This window comes from Aphelocoma coerulescens, chromosome 2 (assembly GCF_041296385.1).
Source record: "Aphelocoma coerulescens isolate FSJ_1873_10779 chromosome 2, UR_Acoe_1.0, whole genome shotgun sequence".
NCBI lineage: Eukaryota > Metazoa > Chordata > Aves > Passeriformes > Corvidae > Aphelocoma > Aphelocoma coerulescens.
Window position 1 is genome coordinate 90,565,981 of NC_091015.1, and position 21,740 is coordinate 90,587,720.

The following is a 21,740-nucleotide window of genomic DNA, read 5'->3' on the forward strand; positions in this document are numbered from 1 at the left end:
AAGGCCTAATCTATAAGCACTAAACTCTGGTGGCTAGAGACCTCTTGTTTCTGTGGTAGTGCAATTTAATTTTCAAGCAATTTGTATGCATGCTAGAACTGAATTTTAAATACAGAAATAAGGTTAATAGTTGCCTGGTTTTTTAGGTCCTTACTCTATTTTCGAGAGTTGGCGTTCCTAGTGAAAAGGAATGAAACAAGTGTAAACAAAAGGTTGGGGGGAAGAGTGCAAAATGATGAATGTAGGAGCTTTCTCCATGGTTTAGGGCTTGTTCCTGAAAAACAGTACTTGATGCTTATATTGAATAGTACAATGTTTAGAGCTGGAAGAAAGCAACTTTGGAAACGGAGCATTGGCAAAGTGATAAAGGTAAGGAAAACTGAATTTTGAACTGGGTTTTGGCTGATAATGATATAATTTGAATAAAGGTGTGTATTGAGGGGGGAGGGCATAGAAAAATGTGTGTTCTAAAATAGGTATAAGTGGATGATGTTGGTTGCACAATTTGTTTTGAAAGGCAAATTTGCATTGGAGGTGCTTATGCATTTGGCTAGTGGTACTTGTATCTTGTCCAGATTGTTGCAATGGTCTGGTAATGGTCTAATTTCACAAATGCTGTATTAGTACATTGAAGAGTTTGATGTTAGATCTGGCAACAAAACAAGGGTAGACTCTGCCACCAAGGAAAATAGAAATGCAACTTCACTTTTCCCATACTTCTAAGTTGGGAATAGAATTTTGAAAGCAATACTTAGCATTGAGAAACAACAATAGAATATAGAAGTCATTAAGATATTTAGACTAATTTTAAAAGCTGGTTATTTAAGCAAACTGTTCCTGAGTTAATGCAGTGTGATAACACACGTGCTGAGCTCTGATTTTTGAGATTTAAGAGTTAGCTAAGGGGACTGCCCTAATTCTTTAGGGTTTGTATTTTTTTGGAAAGAGGAAATTAAAACATTGAAACTTGAAAATTGAAAACTCAGGGTGCTTGAAAATGTGTAAAATAGTTTGCAGTTTACTTTTGCAGGGAAATTCATGAGCAAGGATTTTGTAATATAAAACATATTAGCAAGTTAAAGGAGCTACAAAGGAATTCCATGTTGGTTAAATAAATTTTGGATAAGACAGTAAATTAACAATAGAACCATTCTTACTTTTTGACTCTTTCACTAGTGAACTTTCCAGTAAGGCCTTTCTCATCCATAAGACTTTGATTTCAGCATGTCCAAATTCAGTGATGCACAGTATTCTGACAACAAAATGTGTCGTTTGCTGGATAAAGAGCATTCAGAACAAGTTTTATCTTGCGTACATATGACTTGCATACTAAATAACATTGTTGCTAATTCTGTTCAGGGTGTCTGCACCAGCAGCTACAGTCTTAACAGAGAAGCTGGCAATAGTCAATAGCTGGCTTCTGAGCCTGTTGTTTCAAAAAAAGAACCTCTGGAATCTCAGACGTGTGCTCTTTTAGTACCTTCTGCTTAAATATATATACTGTGTACCAGCTAGGAAACTTCTTTTAAATTTTAATCTAATCTCCATTTGTTTCTTCAGACTGATGGTGAGATGTTTATGGGTTTAGGTATATGTGAAGATAGATTTAGGAATCTCTCCCTTTTCTTCAGGAGATGATGTCTATTGAAATCAGTTTCCTGTGCCAAATTGTAGGTATTTAAGTATTAGGAATTTTAAGGTTTTATGTAAACATAAAATGAGCTGCTTGTTATAACTGGACTAACCATCAGAAGAGGACTTTTCAGTTAAGTAGTTTAGCTTTGGACCTTCATCTGTTGTGGAACTCTGTCATATGACCTTTCTTACCATCGCAACCAAGAGTGGTAAAAGAAACTAAAACTAAACTTGGCTGTGTTACCTGTGCTGTTCTTTACATGAAAAACTGAGCTGAAGCTGTACCATAAAAAACTTGGACAATCATTCCAGATAATTAAGTGACACAGAGTTCATCTCTTGTAAATACTGCTCCTTCTGAATCTTCCTACATTATGGGGCCATTAGGAAGAGGTTTTGATGTATGACCTTGATCAGAGTTGCTGCTGCTACTTTTCAGGATTTGCATGTCAGTGTTACTGCATGGAACAGTGATTTCTCTCTTACCTACATAAATGATAGCATGTGTGTTTCAACATCCTTCTATCTTCAAACCTTACCCTTTCAGTGCTCTGCGAAATTTTGAATTAAACAGAGCTGTCTATTCTTGGGTAATTTTTTTGTAGAGATGCTATTTAGGCCTATGTACTTCTGCAGTGAATCCTGCAGGATATAAGATTACAAAATCTCTTAGGCTGTGACCACAATGCTGGTTGAAGTGAGAAGTGAGGGTAGCTAAAGGGGAAAGGGAAGAATGAGAGGTAGAAAGCTCAGCATTTTCTTGTAATTAACTCTGAGTTTCCTAATTCCAAGTAAAGAATATCCTAAAAGTTTATTCTTCTAATAGTATGCAAATGGAAGCTCAGAACCAAGACTGGAAGACAGTTTCCAGTGTAGCTTCTTAGTGTTTTTAAATACATAAATTAGTGACTTGCTATTAAAAGCACTGAAGTTAGGTTTCTTTTACTTTTCTGTGTACAACCTAATCCTAAAAGTGAGGTAGAAGTCTTTTCTAATGACTGCAACAACTAATGTGTGAGTTTGTGATTGAGCAACACTTCATTTGGGGAGGAAGTTTGTAGAAGTGGTAACTCATCAAAATATAGAAGCATGACAGCTTGAATTACATTGAGTGTTCTTGCATTGCAGCAACTATCAGGAAAAAATATATGGAACTTGTGTTAGTTATAGAGATATCCAACATATCAATGCAAATGCCTTTGAGTGTGATGTGATAAATACAAGTCAGTGTCCTAATCTTGATAAAACTATAGCTTTACCATTTAGTTAATAGTTTCCTCTTTCTCTAGGTATGGTTCATTAAGTAATTTAAGTTAATTTTTTGATATCTTAATGAACACTCTTGTTACTGGACTTAGACATCAAATAGTTCCCCAATGCTGTATGAACAGCTATGCACAATAGCTTGTATATTTGTTATAGGGTTTGAGACACAGCACTTAAAAAAAATTTAAAAACTGGAAACAAACGTCAGGGCATGATTGCTCCGTTTGAGAGGAAGGTGCTCATGATTTCAGTCTATACAAACAGCAACTTGTAGAAGAAATGAAGGCTATGAACTTGTCAAGAGCATCTGTATAGGTGGAGCCTAAAACCAGTGTAAGATGTAGTCTTGTATAGCAAAATATCTGGAGCTCTATGTTGGAAACACTAGCAGAATACAAAAGTAGTCTCTCTGTAGTTTAGGTAAAACAAAAGGCTTCTTGCTGTATTAAATAGAAACGAATTGGTAGAGTATTGGTTGTATTTTTTTGTTGTTGTTGTTAAAGGTGACCTAGCAGTCTGTTCAAATTATTGGAACAGTAGTTTCGAGGACTCTAGTGTTATCAACTAGTGTGAATGAAGCTGATTCAGACAAGATGGTTGCTTTTTGCATGTCTAACTAGGAGGAAAAGTTCTGCTCATGTTTAAAAATATTTAGGAAAAGCCAATCCTGTCATGACACTTCACTCAGGAAACTGACCATGTTAGGGTATGAGAGAGGTAAAATAGCATAAAGTACATGTACTAATTAATCTGCTACTGTATTCTTCAGACACATCTGTGTAAAGAATAGGATTTGTATGTTTGTCTTTTATATGGAAAAATATTTCTAATGCATCCAGTGTTTATGTAGGCATGGTAGTAGTTACAAGTTTACCAAATATTTGAAAATTCCTTTAGAAAGTAGGAAAGATATTTACATAAGGGTATAAAGTATATTATGCAGGTCCTTTTGGCTCTGCAAAAGCTTGTGGATAAATCACTTATGCATACTTTATAAAGTTACTAGTTTTCTCCTAATCACTGGGGAAATAAGGATTGAATTTACCACCAATGAAACATTACTCTAAATTTCTTTTGAAAATGAAATGATATTGAATCTTGTAATCTGCAACCACAATAATACCCGTAACTATTCCAGAAGGCTATTTTGTCTATAATGTAATGAGGTGTGTTACATATGGGAATTCAATTTAATTAGAAGAGTAGGCTTACTGCTTGAAGAATGGTATAATAGCTGTAGTTAAGCACATTTGTAAACACTTGTGTACCTTGAGGCTTGTGGTTTGTTTTACTTCTCATTATATTAAAGAGATAATGTATAAAACCCTAGCTTCCTCCAGCAGCATCTGTCTTTATTAGAGAATGCTTACAATATCTTCCATGAATAACAAAGATCAGTCAGAATCCTGACTTGACTTGATGGTCATACGTGACTAGACTGAAAAGCTGAGACAAAGGACTTAGGGTGTTGAAGATAACTTGCAGAATAATGGAGCTGTACATGCAAAATACATTTTTTTCGACAAAACCTTTCAACAAATTAGCCTTCTGTACAACCTTATTTATGATAGAAATGTTGTGATAAATCTGAAAATAGAACACCAGAAACAAACTGTAAAGTTATAACAAAGGCCACTTCTAAAATTTTCATTTGAGTGCCATAAAAGCATAAATCACAAGTGTGGAAGAAAGTAATAGCCTTTACTTTTTAAAATAAATTTCAAAGCTTTCTTTGTTTTTGTCTTCAAATTAGATAGTGAATTTTTCATTGTCCACTTTGTGTTTTATAACAGCAAAAGCTCAAGGAAGAGAGGGAGGCTAAACGTGCTCATCTGGATGGCAGGCATGATTACTTACTGGATATCATTGCCTCTTGTGTGAATCTGGACAAAACAGAAGTAGAAGATGCTATTCTTGATGGTAACCAGGTAATCTGATGAATTTGAGGGTGAAGCTCATAGTATACTTTGTAACTAATATTACCATTACAATTCTTGGTGAGATAGTTGTCAGACTTCACATCTGAGATTACTCAAGTCTTCTTCTTGAAAAAATATTTTTCAGCATGTTTTAATTAAGTTGAACGAAAGTGTCCTTAATTCCAGGACCTATTGTAACAATATTGATTTTTAAAGTGATTAAAATTTCTCCTTTACAGTGGTTATAGATAATATGGTAAAACCTATGACTGTATTTCATAGTGAAACCACAGTGTGAAGTCTTCTAGTCCTTGAGTATATGGCACATAAAGGTTCAAGAATCCTGTCCACAGTAGGTCCCAGAATGTTTTTTCTGTAAGGCTGCCACCAGTGTTTGTGAGACTACATTGAGATCTAGTTTAGCAAATTAAAATAGGTAGAAACTACTTGACAAAATAGAATGGCTTATGTGATCTGACTGACAGCATGAGGGCTAATTTATATATTGAGATATTGAAAAATACCACTTTTTAAAAATATCCCTTTTTTCCAGGTAGACAGAAATAGATCTGCTTTTACTTCCTGACACTAAAGTAAATGTGGCTGTGTTTGGGTTTTTTTGGTTTGTTTTCTCTCATATTCTCTTTCTATCTGTGTGCCTTCAATTTATGCATTCCCATTTCAGTGCTAATATTGTTGAGAAAGTGAAGAAAGTCCAGTGGAAGACCAGTAAGAAAGAGAGGGACACAGGGCACAAGAAATATGAGATGAGGGAGAAGGTTGGGTGGCAGTCAAGTAGTAGCCTCCAGTTGCATGAAGAGTGGTTGCAAACGTGACAGAGCTGAACTACTCTCAGCGTTTGCAGATGATAACTCCAACGACAAAGCCACATCTTGCAAAATTGCCACCAATGGCCACCCTTCTTCATCAGAAGGGTAATGCAGCATGGGAATATGTTACCTCCAGTCACTTGTAGAATTTCTGTCCTTGGGTTTTTGAGACTCAGCCTAGGAAAAGCTCTAGATTATCTGAGCTGTTGTTGGTGATACAGAAGGCTGGCCTCAAGGCCTCCCAGAGGTCCCTTCCAAAATTTCTGTGACTTTGGATGATAGCAAATGCACTGTGCAGAACACTGTCATGCACATTAAAAAGCAGAATTTGTTTCAGCCTCTGTGCATTCTATCTCTAAATGGATTTCCTGGCAAACTATACAGCCTGAGAATAGCTGTCAGATGAGGAAAATATTGGCAATTGCTGTACTTGGAAAGAAAAAAGTGTAAGAGTTGTTTTGACCTCATCTTGGAGGGCTCAGCCAAGATTTTCTGGAATAGAAGTTTGTTATCTTGGTGTAACTGAGGCTTGTTATTGATGGAAGAGGGATAGTTGTGGCTCTCTTCCTGCTACTGGTGATCTTTTAGCCTTTTTTTCTGCACTGGGAAGCACAAATGGTACCAGCTAATGTTTCTGAAAATGAACTTGAAGGAGCCTTTTCTGCTACAGATAGCTATGTAGTTAGAGACTACACGAAAGAGTGACTCACATCTAGAAAAATAATGGGTTAGGCCAGACTTTCAAGTACTGAGACATGGATCAGCAAACTAGCATAAAGCAATTCAGTTTCTTCCTCATCCTGTATGGCCTATACAAGAGACTTGTGGACTGCACTACCAATACATGCTTCAGTGATGTTTAATGGCAGCCTTGAACTGATGGAGAACTGTGAAATTGTCCTGATGCTTATAAATAAATAAATAAATGTTTCCTCTCTTGGTATGATATGAATCAAATCAGTGATGTATCTTAATGATTAAATATCTTAATGTATCAATGATCTTAACATGGTTTCAAACAGATACAGCGCATTGACAGATTCCTGGCCCCTGGAGGTCCGCGTCATCTGATGTTCTACTATCAGGATGTGGAAGTAATGGATACAGGTAAAGCAACTTAAATTCTCCTGCAACATGTTATAGTTGTGCTAAGCAAATGTGCAAGGAAAAAGCAATAGTCCACTACATTTTCTGTTTTTTCTTTATTTTTTCTTTTTCAAGTAAGAGGGCAGTATCTACAACTGCATGATAGAGCCATATAAAAGGACCTTAAGCCTGAACCATTATTTAGAAGGAATAGAAAAACAAGTAAATGCATAGAAATGAAAGCCTTTTGATGCAAGAATGGCAAAACTAGATGAAATATTTCTTAGTGTGCCATGAAGACTCTGAATGCTGCGTATTTTCTGTGGATAGTTCCGTGAGGTGCCTCCAGGATACTGGGAGATGAGATACGCAGAGATGCACAAATAATGATTGAACTGTTTGTGCAGAAAACTTTTCTTTGAATAAATAATCAACGAGTCTTAATTGTTTCTTTTGTTTGAATCTGTAGAGTACTTTGGCCTTCCAGGAACAGGAATGAACTCTCATTTGACCAAGAAGAAGAAACTTAAAGTATTTGTGACGGAGGGAAAAGGAGTTGCTTCAACTGGTGTATGTGTTTTCTTCATTAGATCTAATTTTTCTAAACCCATCACAACTGAGAATATCTATCAGGTAAGTCAGTGACTGCTCATCTCTGTACAAAATCTTGTGTAAAATTCATTTTTACCATGGAGTATTTGCTCTCAGCATATAATTTGACAGCTCTTGACGTGGAGGAATGAATAAAAGGACACAGATGGATTAAATTAAACAGGACAAAAAGGGAGGGGAATGGAAAAACAGACATTATCTTGCAGCAGCAACTTGAAGGATATCATTGATATGAAAAAATGATGCTGCAGAAGGAAATTTAAGACAATCCATAATGACAGAGTAATTAGTCAATACCTAAATACTAAGGTGTTAAATTTCAATAAAATTTAGCAAATTCATTAGTAAAACAAAAATTATTTACTTTTGAGAGTGTGTATGCAAACCGTATATAACTAAGTTTTCACTGGCTAAAGACCCCTTGTATTGTGTCTCTTTTACAGGAAGTAAATTTTAGTATGATGGATATAGGTCGAGATGGCTTATTAAAAAGTGTTGAGCAGTTGATATCAGAAATCTTCATTCCAGCCTTACAGACTATGGACCATGGCTGGGTTGCACCTCAAGAAGTTCCCAATATTAAGCAGGACTTCCTTCATGCCCTTGAAGCATTTGTTAGTGTCCTATCAGGAACTCAGCAAAATCTGTTGGAAAAGGTAGTATGTTCACATGGCAAATGGAAAGTGAGCTAGCTGTAGAATGTCTCTATCTCTGGAGCTTTTGAATTAACTGCTGCTGTAGATTACTCATAAACATTGCTTTTGTTAAACTGGAGAATAACCCATCACTTCTGTTCACTGTCATCAGTACCTTGTTATACTTTATTCTGTGGTTTTAACAATTCTTTACGTGCTTCTATTCTTGTTTATTCTGGGGCAGTTCTTTAGACCTATCAACTTCTTGACTCTCCAATGGCTGTGGTCACTCTTAAATATTGAATTTTTAATGTATGACAAATTGTTGCTTTAACTGTTTGTTTCTACTCAGCTTTTGTGAAAGAAAGGGCATGAGAGCACAGCTGCCTGGCTGGTGAACCCTCCAGATTCTGGAGTCCAGTTCTGGCTCAAACCAGTTTAATTTAGACTGAGCTGGGGATAGGAACTGAGATACCCCAAGCGGGGCAAACAGTTAGTCTATAGAGTTCCTAGATTATTTGTCATGAACATTCAGCTTTTTTTTTTTTTTTTTTTTTTTTTTTTTTTTTTTTTTTTTTTTTTTTTTTTTTTTTGTGTGTTTTAGGTCAGCCTGAAGAAATGTGAAACATATGACCTAAAAACTCTAAAAGGACCTTCAGATTACTTGATGGTTGCTAACAGCATAGATGCTCTTGAAAAAATAGAAGTCTGCATTAAAGAATGGATCAAACAAATTGAACAGGTGATACATGGGACAAATACAAAATATGACATCTGCACCTTGGGAGATGAGTTTAATCCTGTTGGTGTTATAGCTACCTTTCTATAAATTTAGATGAGTTCAATCTCTTTATTTTAAAGTACTGTTGGTATGTTTTTTGTGCTTTTGCTTCTCAATGCGAATATTATTGAGAGTTTTTTCTATCTGCTAGTAAAGATAGGATACACAGTTTGAGATTAGTCCCCTGTCTCTGATAATCATCTCTTGTTAAAGTACAAAACAGTGGTTCCCAGTGGATTTAATGAAAACAAAAAGAGCACAGTGAGTGAACACTATTCTCAGTACACATTTGTACTTTGAAACACTCTTTGCAAGTTATTTGCAGAAAATGTAACTGTCTGTAACAGTGCTCACAGAACAGAAGGAACAGTATCTCTTCTTTAACTTTGAAAAAGAAGGACCAAGCAAAATTAGGTCTCATATGAGGTGGAGGCTAAGTTAGGTAATTTATCAGGAGAGGTTAATACCAGGTGTTAAATGTAGAATTAATCCATACTATCTCTGCAGATATTAACACCACTCACTAATATTACTGTATGATGAAAGGTTCTTGCAGAAAACGACCAGTTGAGAAAAGAAGCAGATGACCTTGGACCACGAGTAGAGCTTGACTACTGGAAAAATAAATTGTCAAAATTCTACTATCTTATGGAACAGCTGAAGAGCCCAGATGTGAAGGCAGTGCTGGGAGTACTCACTGCTACTAAATCCAAATTGCTGAAGGTTTTTATTTTAAATTATGACAGATACAAAGAATAGAAATGCTCTTTATATCCGAGCTCATTTTGATAATGTATGTAACAATGCTGGTGGGGAAAACATTGAAAAATTTTTGGCTTTTGTTTTCTTTTTCCTTCTCTATTCCTTAGCTTGAGTAGATAAAGTTTTAATCTAGTTCAATTTATTGAAAAAGACTGGGAATCCCCTCAGTCTAAAGGCTAACAATGTACTGCATCCACATGGCTCAAGAGAAATAAATACTCAAAAATATTTGAAAAGTTGATTATTAAATCAGAATATTGAATTAATGAACTGGATATTTAATGACAAAAAAATCAATCCCCCCATGTTTTAGGCCGCCTCTTTATGTTGTTACAGTGCCTGTCAAAATTGTTTGTGGGATCATAACTTCTTACATTGGCATAACAAATTTAAAGTCCCATCACCAACAGAAAAGTAATTAAATAAAAAATCTTGTCTCATCAAAATGAGATGTGGAACAAACACAGAGTAATATATCCATCATTCATATATTTTAGAGCAGCTTGACTGGACACTACCACTGGCTGTTGAGCTGAGTGGTCTAAACTAACTGTATGTTCACAGTCAAGTTACTGAAACAACACAAGGACCTCATCTTGGGTGAACACATACAATTCCGAAGTTACAGATCTGTGCTTTCAAATGTGTTTAGAAGCTAATGACCAACCAGAATGATTTCAAAACATTTTTTTCTGAAATGCATGGTTTTATTTGTTTTTTCAACCTTCTGCTCTTAGAAGTGGCGAACATTGGATATTCGCATCACAGACGCAGCAAATGAAGCTAAAGATAATGTGAAGTATCTATATTCTCTGGAAAAACATTATGATCCATTATACAATAATGATCCTGTAAGCAGAACTTTCATACTCTTAACATAAATGTCTTGAGACAAGCAACATGAATATATTCTGTAGGATTGGTTTGGAAATGAAATAGAGAAAATTTTACATATGCAACTCCAGTTTGAGATTTTATGCAGTTGTGGTAAAAGTGGCTTAATGGGAATCTGACTACAGAATAAAGTACTTGTTATTTTCATACCATGGTATCTGTAAAGCTTTTGATATGATGAAGAAACTGGATTCTATGCTATGGGAGAAAGTAAATTCCTTATAATAAAAAAAAAAAAGGAAAAAAGGAGGAAAAAAGAAGTAAACCTAGTGCTATGCTAAAGACAAAATTTGATCTTTTGTCTTTTTGTTGGTAGCCAGGTCACGGTTAGACTAACATTTATAGGGCAATTTTCAGCTTCTTGGGTTGGGAAAGGATAAATAGGATTATGTAAATATTAAGACATAATTATAAATCACCTGCTCATACTGTAGGATGAGAATGCATAGGATGATGCAAGCATAACAAGTAATAAACAAAACCAGCCACCTTAAAGTACAGGATTGGATGAAAGAGTCTCCTTCTCCCATTATCTGCTAAAATAGGTGGCAAATCATTGCTTTTATTAAAACTGGTTTTGCAACTGACTGTATGTGTCTTGCTAGTCAAAGAAATACGACTAGTAGCCACGAAGACTCAAAACTTTGACCCATCCTAGCTTCCTCTCTCTCCCCTGAAATTTTTCCTAAAACCAAATTGCTTCCAAACAGTGCTCTGGGCAACCATGTTTGTTTGCATTTACTGGGTGGTATTAGAACAGTGTGTTCTTTCAGTGTTTCCAGCCTGCTATTTGAGTTTCTCTATTGAAAGGTTGGCATGATACCCATAAAAACAGAGTAAAGGTGACTATGCTTGCTACTGGCACTGTGCAGAGTCTGTTGAACTGGCCTGCTTTGTGCTTCCAATGAGGGTTTTCACCAACGAGAAAGTGGTCCCCACTTTGGAGATGTCTAGTTTTGCAATGGTGTAGCACTTGGGATGAAAGCCATAGAGGCATGGAGTGTGCAGCCTTTCCCTTATTGATATTTACCTGTACAGTTTTGAGAATGAGTTTGTCAACAGAGTAAAACTGTTATTGCTTTGGAAATTCGGACGTGACGAAGAGCTCTCTGCAAAATCTTTGTCTGATCTGGATTGAAGGACTACTATGCTTTTGAAATTATACTTTTCTTAGAAGTATTTAGTAAAAGGCATTTCTCTTGTACACAAAACTTACTGAAGACCACAGGGGTGTGGAGAATTAAAATGGTGTGATGGTGTGACCTTGGCTATGCACCAAGCATTCTCTCAACGCCCACCCTCAACAGGATGGAATGAGAATATAGTATGAAAAAGCTGATGTATCTTTTCAAGACAGGAACACCACTTATTTTAATCATGGGCAAAACAGACTTAACTTGGGGAAAAATGTCTTCATTGACAGTGAAAATACATTTGGGTAGCAACAAAAAAAATTAGAAATTAAAACCACATCTCTGCACCACCAGGCTCAGCCTCACCCCCCAATCTCACTTTCTCTTCCTCCTCTCTCCAAGTGGTGAAGGGGTTCTCTTTACATGCAAGCTTACATCAGGTTTAGCAACTGAGCATATAAACATACTATTTGTGAAAAAAATGGTTCTTTTGAAGAGGCCTTTGCTTCTACCAAATGTCACTCACTGATCGGAATTCTTCCAGCCAAGACTCAAGTGAATTTTTTTCCCCAAAATTAGATTGTAGAGCTTGGGGAATGATGTAGGACAGGCAGCTCTGCAGGAGAGGCCCAGGTAGACAGGGACAGAACCGTTCTGAAGACCATGTTCATAATTCTCCTGCATTCACTACTTAGGTGTTGTGCTAATGTGTGGTAACAGAGGTACCAAGCAGAGTTCAGACTGTGTGTTTCTTTCCAGGTATCCATGCTGGATGCTATTCCAGGACTCATAAATGCAATTAAAATGATTCAGAGTATCTCTCAGTATTACAACACTTCTGAAAAAATCTCCTCACTCTTTGTGAAGGTTGGTGCTCAGTGGGAAAGGAAATCTTCCCAGATTGTTTTCTGTGTTGTTCTTGAGTACAAGAGAAAACACAAAGGAACCAAGCAATCAGAAACGCAGCACCTTGGTCACTTTAATTCTGCTTTTTGAATGTATAGAGAATTGGAAATAGTGATAAACTACTTCAAATTTAGGACTTACTTTACTGCCTGTTATTTGGAGTTGTAGGAATATTTTCAGACTTAAATCTCACCCCGATGTGAATAGAGTAACTTTTCTTTACGAGTTTTGCCTGTTATGAATGGGGTTTTTTTGTACCTTAAATTCATATTGCCCTTAAACCTCCATGTTTGCATAAAGAAGGAAATGGAGTTGGAAGGACAACCTATTCTTTAATATATGTACTCTTGTAGGCTCTTGAGTTTATCTTTGCCTTCAGAAGAGACAAAGCCTTATGACTTTGATCGTAAGATGCTATTTCAAGGCTGGTACAAGATGTGTAGGTTTAGGATGAGCATAGTTAATCAACAACATTTTTGTTATGTCATGTTCTGGAGGCTGGCTGTTGCAAGGAGGACAGGCTGTCGATGTGGCTGGTATTTGGTATTGCTATTTTTCAGGCTTTAGGCCAGTGGAGTCAGAGGAGTGGGATGAGACTGAGGGAATGGCAAGACCTGCTTTGTCTTGAAATGCTGTTTTATTCACAAAGTTAAAACTGCTTTTAGGTGACCAATCAGATGATCACAGCGTGTAAATCTTACATTGCAAACAATGGCACAGCCACCATCTGGAATCAACCGCAGGAGAGAGTTATGGAAAAGCTGCAAGCAGCTATTAGACTTAAACAGGTAGGTGGGAAGAACGTATGGAAAACAGATTATAAGGTGATATTTAGGAGGGCAGGAACAGGAAAACTTTATTTTATATGAGAAAGCAATATTATAGTGAAGAGAAATGAAGCAACAGAAAAATATCTGTTGGAACTGGAATGTTTGTATTAGAGCTAACAAGGAATTAGCTAATAACAGACAACAAGTCTGTTGTCTGTTGATCTTCTGGAAACAGAATTTTGATGCTTAGTCAATCTTAACTATGGTTATAAGAGAATTGCTTGGATTTTCATGCCTGTGTTTCTCTAGGTAGTTTCTTCTCACATGATGTGGAGGGATATGCAATAGAAATTAAAAGAAGGAGAGTTACTGAACTGGATACATTCCAAAGGTGTGTGGCCAAGCTATACATTTAGAAAGGACAATTTTGTGAACTCAGAGAAATTCAGTTGTTCAGTTTGCCTAGACTTGTTAGGAAGATAGCCTTTTTTTTGGTGAATACACTTCCATTAAAAGCTTTTAATTTCATTTTTATTTTTCCCTTCCCCCCCCCCCCCCCCCTTAAAGCATAGCATTATAGATAATTTATCTTAGAAGGCTTCTCAGCAGGTATCTAGTTCAACCTTCTGCTCAAAGCCAAAGCAGGGGCAGCTAAGAGATCAAAATTGGTTTCCCAATCCTTTTCCAGTCCTGTCTTGAAGTTCTTTAGGGATGGACACATTGCACAGCTGTTTTGGGCAGCCTCTTTCACTGTCAGACTGTCCTTGGGATGAAAGGTTCTCTCCTTACATCCAGTCAGAACCTCATCCATTTCAATTTTTGTCCTTTGCCTCTTGGCTTCTGTCCATGTGTTACTGTAAAGAAGAGCCTGACTGTCTTTTGTAACCTCTCTGTACATATGAGGAGCTTCATATAGGCTTTGTCCATTATTTTTTTTTTCATTCCTAATATGTGCATGGAAGACTAGAGCTTTATCCTAACACCCCATGAAGCAATAAATCTTGCTTAGTTCTAGGACAAATTAGTGTAAATTTGTGTGACATCTCACCATCAGCAATGAGCACTAAATTTGTATTTTTCTATAAAGATACAACAAATTGTCCAGTTGCTGCATGAAAATATGTTGAAAGATTAGGTTTTTATTTGAGTCTTATTAGTTCCAGAAGCATTCAGAAACTCAATAGATTAACACAATTTGAATCACTAACAACTTCAGAAAATCTGAACGCCAAATAGAGTTAGGAAAATCTGGACCCTTTGTATTGATATCTCCAAGTGGGGTTAATCATACATAAATGTGATAAAGAGAATGAACATTTTATTATAAAGAAAACTACTATTGAAAGAAACCATTCAAAGCAAATCTGTTGATTATGTATTCTGACTTTAGTAAGAATTTGGCACTTTTGGAGTAAGGTTTGTTCCCAGTTTTGAATGCAGAATGAAAAGTGGAAGCTGCTACGGAGCAGCATTAAAACTTCAGAAAGGGTTTTGTTCTTGAAAGTGATTTTTGAACTGTAATTACTCAGTAAATCTGCTCAGCATGTAAACATTTTCAGTCTCTGGAAACTGAAATCTGGGTTGTCATCTTGGTTATTCAGTAAACACATCAAGCTCTGCTATGAAATGGAGGGAATAGAATTTCCTGCTAGCTAAGTATATGTACAAATACATATATGTGCAGTTCAGTCATTTGATAAAGTGTGTAATCCTTTATGTAATGGTGTGCTGGATTAGTTTCCAGAGGCAAATTCTGTTGCTCTCTTTATAGTGTTCATGATTGTTTATTAATGAAACTTCTACTTGCTATCAGGTTAGGATAATACCTGTCTGTGTAAATTTTGTTCTAGCTAAAGACAGTGCTTCTTGTTATATGCTTGACATTCTTTTAAATGCTTTGTTTTAAGGAGTATCAAAATTGCTTCCACAAGATAAAAGAGAATTTGAAACAAAATCCATCTGAAAGACAGTTTGATTTTAGTGAGATGTATATATTTGGAAAATTTGAAGCCTTTCATCGTCGTCTGGTAAAGATAATAGATGTTTTCAATACTATGACAACCTACTCAATTCTACAGGAATCTAAGATAGAGGGATTGGAAGGAATGATCACAAAATATCAGGTACACATTAAATTTTGTATATTGTGCCAGTCTAACTTGAACCTTAAAAAGAAAACAGTGAAAATTAGAGAAGTGTCTATTGAGAGAAAAATTAACTCTTTAATTGTGCTAACATTACTGGATGATAGCAATCTAATTGTGTAATTACTAGGGAAATGAGCAGACAAGATGAAAGAAAAGGTGTAAGTGGACATGTAAAAGAAGTATGCTAAAATCAAAGGTGGTTGAAAACAGCAACAAAGTGTGGGGGCTCTTTAACAGGAGTAATAGGAGCATGGTTTTGTGCTATGATCAGAAGAAAAAGTGCGAACTGCTACGTTTCTGTCTCTACAAATGTTGGGCTAGCTATGAGTGTCCCTTTGCTTGTTAGTATTACTATGCAGTTTTCTTTCCTGATTTTTTAAAGAGAAGTGTGGCTTGAACAATAAGGTGGAGTTCTAAGAATATAAATATGTTAAACCACGTTCTTTTCCGTCTTTCTTCCTTTCTTCCTTTCTTCCTTTCTTCCTTTCTTCCTTTCTTCCTTTCTTCCTTCCTTCCTTCCTTCCTTCCTTCCTTCCTTCCTTCCTTCCTTCCTTCCTTCCTTCCTTCCTTCCTTCCTTCCTTCCTTCCGAATTCCTTCCTTCCTTCCTTCCGAATTCCTTCCGAATTCCTTCCGAATTCCTTCCGAATTCCTTCCGAATTCCTTCCGAATTCCTTCCTTCCGAATTCCTTCCTTCCGAATTCCTTCCTTCCGAATTCCTTCCTTCCTTCCTTCCGAATTCCTTCCTTCCTTCCGAATTCCTTCCTTCCTTCCGAATTCCTTCCTTCCTTCCGAATTCCTTCCTTTCTTTCTTTTTCTTTCTTTCTTTCTTTCTTTCTTTCTTTCTTTCTTTCTTTCTTTCTTTCTTTCTTTCTTTCTTTCTTTCTTTCTTTCTTTCTTTCTTTCTTTCTTTCTTTCTTTCTTTCTTTCTTTCTTTCTTTCTTTCTTTCTTCCTTTCTTTCCTTTCTTTCCTTTCTTTCTTTCTTTCTTTCTTTCTTTCTTTCTTTCTTTCTTTCTTTCTTTCTTTCTTTCTTTCTTTCTTTCTTTCTTTCTTTCTTTCTTTCTTTCTTTCTTTCTTTCTTTCTTTCTTTCTTTCTTTCTTTCTTTCTTTCTTTCTTTCTTTCTTTCTTTCTTTCTTTCTTTCTTTCTTTCTTTCTTTCTTTCTTTCTTTCTTTCTTTCTTTCTTTCTTTCTTTCTTTCTTTCTTTCTTTCTTTCTTTCTTTCTTTCTTTTTCTTTCTTTCTTTCTTTCTTTCTTTCTTTCTTTCTTTCTTTCTTTCTTCTTTCTTCCGAATTCCTTCCGAATTCCTTTCTTTCTTTCTTTTAGATAGCTTTCTTTTCTACCAAATGGAGTCTTCCCTCCTTTTACTGAGCCTGAGTTAGCTTACTTTAGTTTACTTTATTACTTAGCTAACTTTATTAGTGCAGTATCATAATTACAACACTTGTAAATATTAAAATAAATCAGAAGTATTTAATGTGTTGACTTTGTAGACAGCTTTTTGAGATCACATATGATATAGTGGCTGTACAGGCAAATATGGTATTCTGGTTTGCTTTACTCTGTCCTTTGCCTTTTTGTTACGGTCAGGAGTCACTAAGTTTGCTTTAGTGAAATAACTATAGTGTAAAATGTGAGCGTTCCATGGTCCTTCCTGGTTTGATTTACTCCCTCTGCAGTCCGGGGTTTTGATTCCTTGAATACATCCTTCACAGTAGCCAGTTTTCTGCTTTGTTCTATTCTATAGTCTTCTGAGAGTTAGCCAGTTAGTACAGCTGGAAGGATAGTTTGGTCTGAGACTCTTCCATGTAGGCAGGACAGGTGTGGACTGCTCTAAATTTTGCTTCCAAGAGTTGGTCTCTGAAGCTGTGCCACCAGGTTGCTGAGAATTTTCAGATCATGCAATGACAGTACTATTTTGGTAGGCTGGCACACAGGGACATTTGTGTTTGGGGCATTTGTGTTGGAAAATCTGCCTGTGACAATTAGTCCAGGCTATGATGCAAACTCTATACAGATACACCTCATTATCCACTGCAGCACCCAAATCCTTAAACAGAATTTTGTGTGAGACCCAGATACTGTAAAGTCAATTGCATTTGGGATGAGGAATGCTTAGGTAAAAAATGCTACATGGAAGTTTCTGGATAGTTTGTATAAAGGGTAGAAAAGTGATCTCACTTCTTTCTAACAGTGACAAAATTGAGGTACTGAAGTATTTGATATGGACCATAACTATAGTTAGTTATGTGACTGATTATATGTCTTGAAAATTTTTTGCAATAAGAATTCACTATTTTGCTGTTCTTTATGCTTTAACACTTAGTCCCTATCTAGGATTTGCTTGTTGTTAGAGGAAAAGATGGAATTTTTATTTACAGCAATGCAACAAAACTGAATTTCAGTTGACTTGTGATAAAATGATGGAAGTCAGCTGAGCTGAAAATACGCTACATGCTGAAAATATGTTACACTGTGGCAAACTACTAGGACGTTGAACAGTAGTTTATCATTAGAAATCCTTTATCTGTGTGCACAGCTCAAGGGAGATGCTGATTAAGATATACTTTCATGTGTGTGGACAGCAACTGTGTAAGAGAAGCCAGGAATACTAAGTTGTGGTGATGGTGATGTGCTGCATTTTATTGTGCCTTTTGAATAGTCTGTTTACACATGGAATCAGTTGTTTAAAGGACACAGGAATAATAACGTGAAAATATTTTTCTATGTTGAACTTTAAGTTTTGAATAGAAATGAACATCTGCATGACAGAATGTCTAATGAGTAACAAAAGTCTTTGATGAAAAGCAGGAGTCTGAATTTTCTCTCAGTTCTAATTGACTTCAAACAGAAATAAATAATATAAATGAAATTCGAATGGACATTATACCAACTTAATTCCTGCAAATATTTCATTTAAGTGGTTTACTTATATTGCTCAACAAGTACTGGGAACTAATAGCAAAGGTAAAATGTGAATGTGAACAGCCTGTTGTGCTAAATATTTGGTGTGATAAGTCTTTTTGATAAGACATTTTTTGGTAATAGTTTTTGTTTTCTGTAAAACTGTTTAGAAATAAGGATTATGATTTCTTGGAACAACGGAGAACTGATTTTGACCAAGACTATGAAGAGTTTTGCAGAGGCATAAATGATCTTCATGTAGGTTTTATGACACAAACAAGAATTTAATTTAGTGATGAATCCTTATTATCCTCTCTGAGTTACCACCAAAAAAATTATGCAAATCTCAAAGTTTGTTTCTGAAATTGAAAAATTACTCCAATATATTTCCACTTTAAAGCATCCATTTACTATCTTTCAGACCAGTTTAATGGAATAGGCCATTGAGGGCCTCCAACAAAAGGATTTTTGATTACTGCATGCTAGCAAGAAAAACACAAAAATGAATGAGTTCATTGAGTGAATGGGAGAGTAGTACAAATAAGTCTGATAATTAACTTTCCCATAGTTCTGAAATCACAAGCTGGTGAAAGGAAAGGGTATCTGCAGAAGAAAAAAAATTTAAAAAAAAGTTTGTCTTGCTTTGGCTGCCAAAGAGGTAAGCAAGCATTCTTTGAGGCATCTCAGCATGGTGAAATATTGGAGGGTACAGAAGGTTTTGTCGGTTGCACAGCTACAGGGGGAACTTGGAAAGAAAATGCCTCGCAAGTTGGCTGTGTTTTGTTTAATTATTGTGGGAAGGAAGAATGGAAAAATAACACTTATTGAGATGAGTTTCACATAAATTATCTTCTAATATATTGCATGATAAATCCTGTCAAATAATACCTGACATGTTTGAGTTGTGTTCCTTATAGACTTCTCTGATGTAGAATTATTTACTCTTCTTCAGGATCAATTAAGGAGTTTCATGGACATCACCTTTGAAAGTATTATGAACACTGAAAGGGCACTGAGTATGTTGCAGAAATTTGAAAGGTAGTATGTCCTATTTAGATTGCTAAAACTCTGCCAGGCAATGGAAACAAGACATTGAGGCTGGTGGAAAGGGCAGTGGGGAGTGAGGGGGGAGGAGAGCAGGAGGCATTTTCTTAAATACGAGCAAAACCAACTCAACCTCTTCACACTCAACTGTTCAGCCCTGTTAAGGGTTGTCTTCTCAGTAGCTTGAATGAATGAAAGCCATATTTTTTTGTATCAGAAAATGCACAAAATAAGTGGACTTTGAACTTCATCTTTTGAAATCAGCATAAGTACAGGAATACTTTGTCTGTTAGCATATTTGCCTTAGCTTTGTGCTTGAACAATAACATTAATTTTTTACCACAATGCAGTTAAAAGAGAGTAAAATTCTTTTCTTAAGAAACAGTGACATTTGTCTTTATAAATTAACATTGTTCCAAAACAGCCTCATTCTTTATTCTCTCAGTTGTCGTATTATAATCTGTTTAAGAGAATAGACAGCTAGTGGTGAATCGGTTACAGTTTGCTGCACATAATTTCAGCCCAGTGTTTGAAAACAGTGACAAAACAGAAAATGCGTAGGCTTACTTGGAAACTTTTATCATCTGGTCTAAATCTTGGTTGCTTGGAATCAGGTTGTGACAGCATTTGTTCAAGCTGAAAACTCTACTGCTAAAGTAGTTATTTTCTAAAGCACGCAAGGGAATCTGGAATGACTGTATTTTCCAGCAATGCAACAGAGGGATTTCAGAAGTGTTGAAGGAATTTTTTCATGATTATTATTTTTCTAAGCAGATTGCACATCCCGAACCTTGGCATTGATGAAAAGTATCAGAAAGTATTTCAAAACTATGGACATGACATAGAAACCGTCTCTAAGATCTACACTAGGCACAAGAAGGACCCTCCACTGGCTCGTAATCTGCCTCCAATAGCTGGTAAGATCTTGTGGGCACGCCATCTATTCCATAGGATCAAGGAGCCCATGGAGACTTTCCAGAGACACCCGACAGTTCTGCAAACACCAGATGGCAAGCGCATAATCCGCAACTACAACAAAGTAGCAAAAGTTCTTATGAAATTTGAGGTGATCTACCACAGGGAATGGCTTCATCAGGTAAACCAGCTGATTTTGATTGAGACATTCCTTAAAGAAAAAAATTAAAAAACAGTGGAATCCCTGATTTGTAGTAGTAGTCAGGTATGCTTTAACTATAGACTTCTGATGATACTCAAGTGAGGGATAGAATAAGAAAAGGTACTTTAAAAGAAAGTGTTCCGGTTAAAAAAATGGGCCTGTAGTACCTGCAGCTGAATTTAAGAACAACTGAAAGACCTTCATTATAACTAAGAAGTTAGAAAGAAAAATATTTCTTATGGAAACATATAACAAATATCCAGTGGTAGTCTTAGCTGCCCCTCTGTCTCTGCCATACTCTTCTGACTCTGGTGCAAGATCACCATGTGTGGGGAGAGGACCTTTGTCTGCTGGTTGGCTTAAGGTGAAAGCAGACACAAAGGTTTCCTCTGCTCTGGACGATAAGAATTTTATTTTGAGTGATAATCCATGGGTACACTTTGTAAACGTACATGTAAAAAGCATCCAGTCAGAACAGATAATAGGATATTCAGTGCACAAGTGGGCTTTGAGCCTGTTGCAGGTTAACCCTGATAGGCAGCTAATCACCAAGGCAGCTAATCACCACACAAATGATCCTTCACTTCACCCTATGCACCCTCAGTGAGACGGGGAAGAGGAAAGGAAAAGCAAAAGCAAGAAAACTTGTGGGTCAAGATAAGTTGTTTAGTTAGTGAAGGAGAAGTGGAGGAAGAAAGAAAAAGGGAGAAAGAAATAAAAAGAAAGAAAGAAAGAAAAGAAAATGCTGCAGAGGCAATCTCTCACCAGCTCCCATGCGTCAAACAATGTCTAACCAATTCCAGAACAGAGGATGGCTAACCCCTTCAACCCCTGACTTTCCCTTTTTATTGGTGAGGATGATGCTGTATGGCATGGAATATCCCTTTGCTTATTTTGTAACATCCTTTTGTTATTTCATGACAGCTGCCTGGTTTTGTCCCCTCACAGCCTCTTTTGCACCCTTCATCCCCTCTGCCAGCCCCCAGTCTATTCACTGTGTGGACAGAGTGAGAACAAGAAAAGGCCTTGATGCTGTGCAAGCACTGTTCAACTGAAACATTAGTGTGTTATCAGTTTTGTTTTGATAACAAATCTGATGACACTATACAAGCTGCTATGAAGAAAATTAAATGCATTCAGAGAAAATTAACCCAGTCAGAACCAGTACAAAGTAATTTCATTTTCTATTGACCATTTTGGGAAGCACGTGTGTAGGGGAAGGGGCAGGTCGGGCCATGCCCTGGCAAGTGCCTCTGGAGACTGTATCCCAGCCCCACAGGGGCTGTCAGTCTCTGGCAGATC

The 21,740-nt window shown here is 36.4% G+C and overlaps 1 protein-coding gene across 1 annotated transcript in view; it reads left to right on the top strand.

Annotated features, from left to right (window-relative positions):
• Positions 1-312: 312 nt before the first annotated feature.
• DNAH5 (dynein axonemal heavy chain 5) overlaps positions 313-21,740 on the top strand; it is a 115,492-nt gene continuing 94,064 nt past the window's right edge. Inside the window, 14 exon segments of the mRNA XM_069005898.1 lie at positions 313-369; positions 4,695-4,829; positions 6,673-6,757; positions 7,206-7,369; positions 7,792-8,004; positions 8,588-8,725; positions 9,311-9,487; positions 10,264-10,377; positions 12,313-12,420; positions 13,125-13,247; positions 15,137-15,352; positions 18,422-18,535; positions 19,230-19,315; positions 20,096-20,417. Coding sequence (XP_068861999.1) covers positions 313-369; positions 4,695-4,829; positions 6,673-6,757; positions 7,206-7,369; positions 7,792-8,004; positions 8,588-8,725; positions 9,311-9,487; positions 10,264-10,377; positions 12,313-12,420; positions 13,125-13,247; positions 15,137-15,352; positions 18,422-18,535; positions 19,230-19,315; positions 20,096-20,417 — 2,052 coding nt within the window.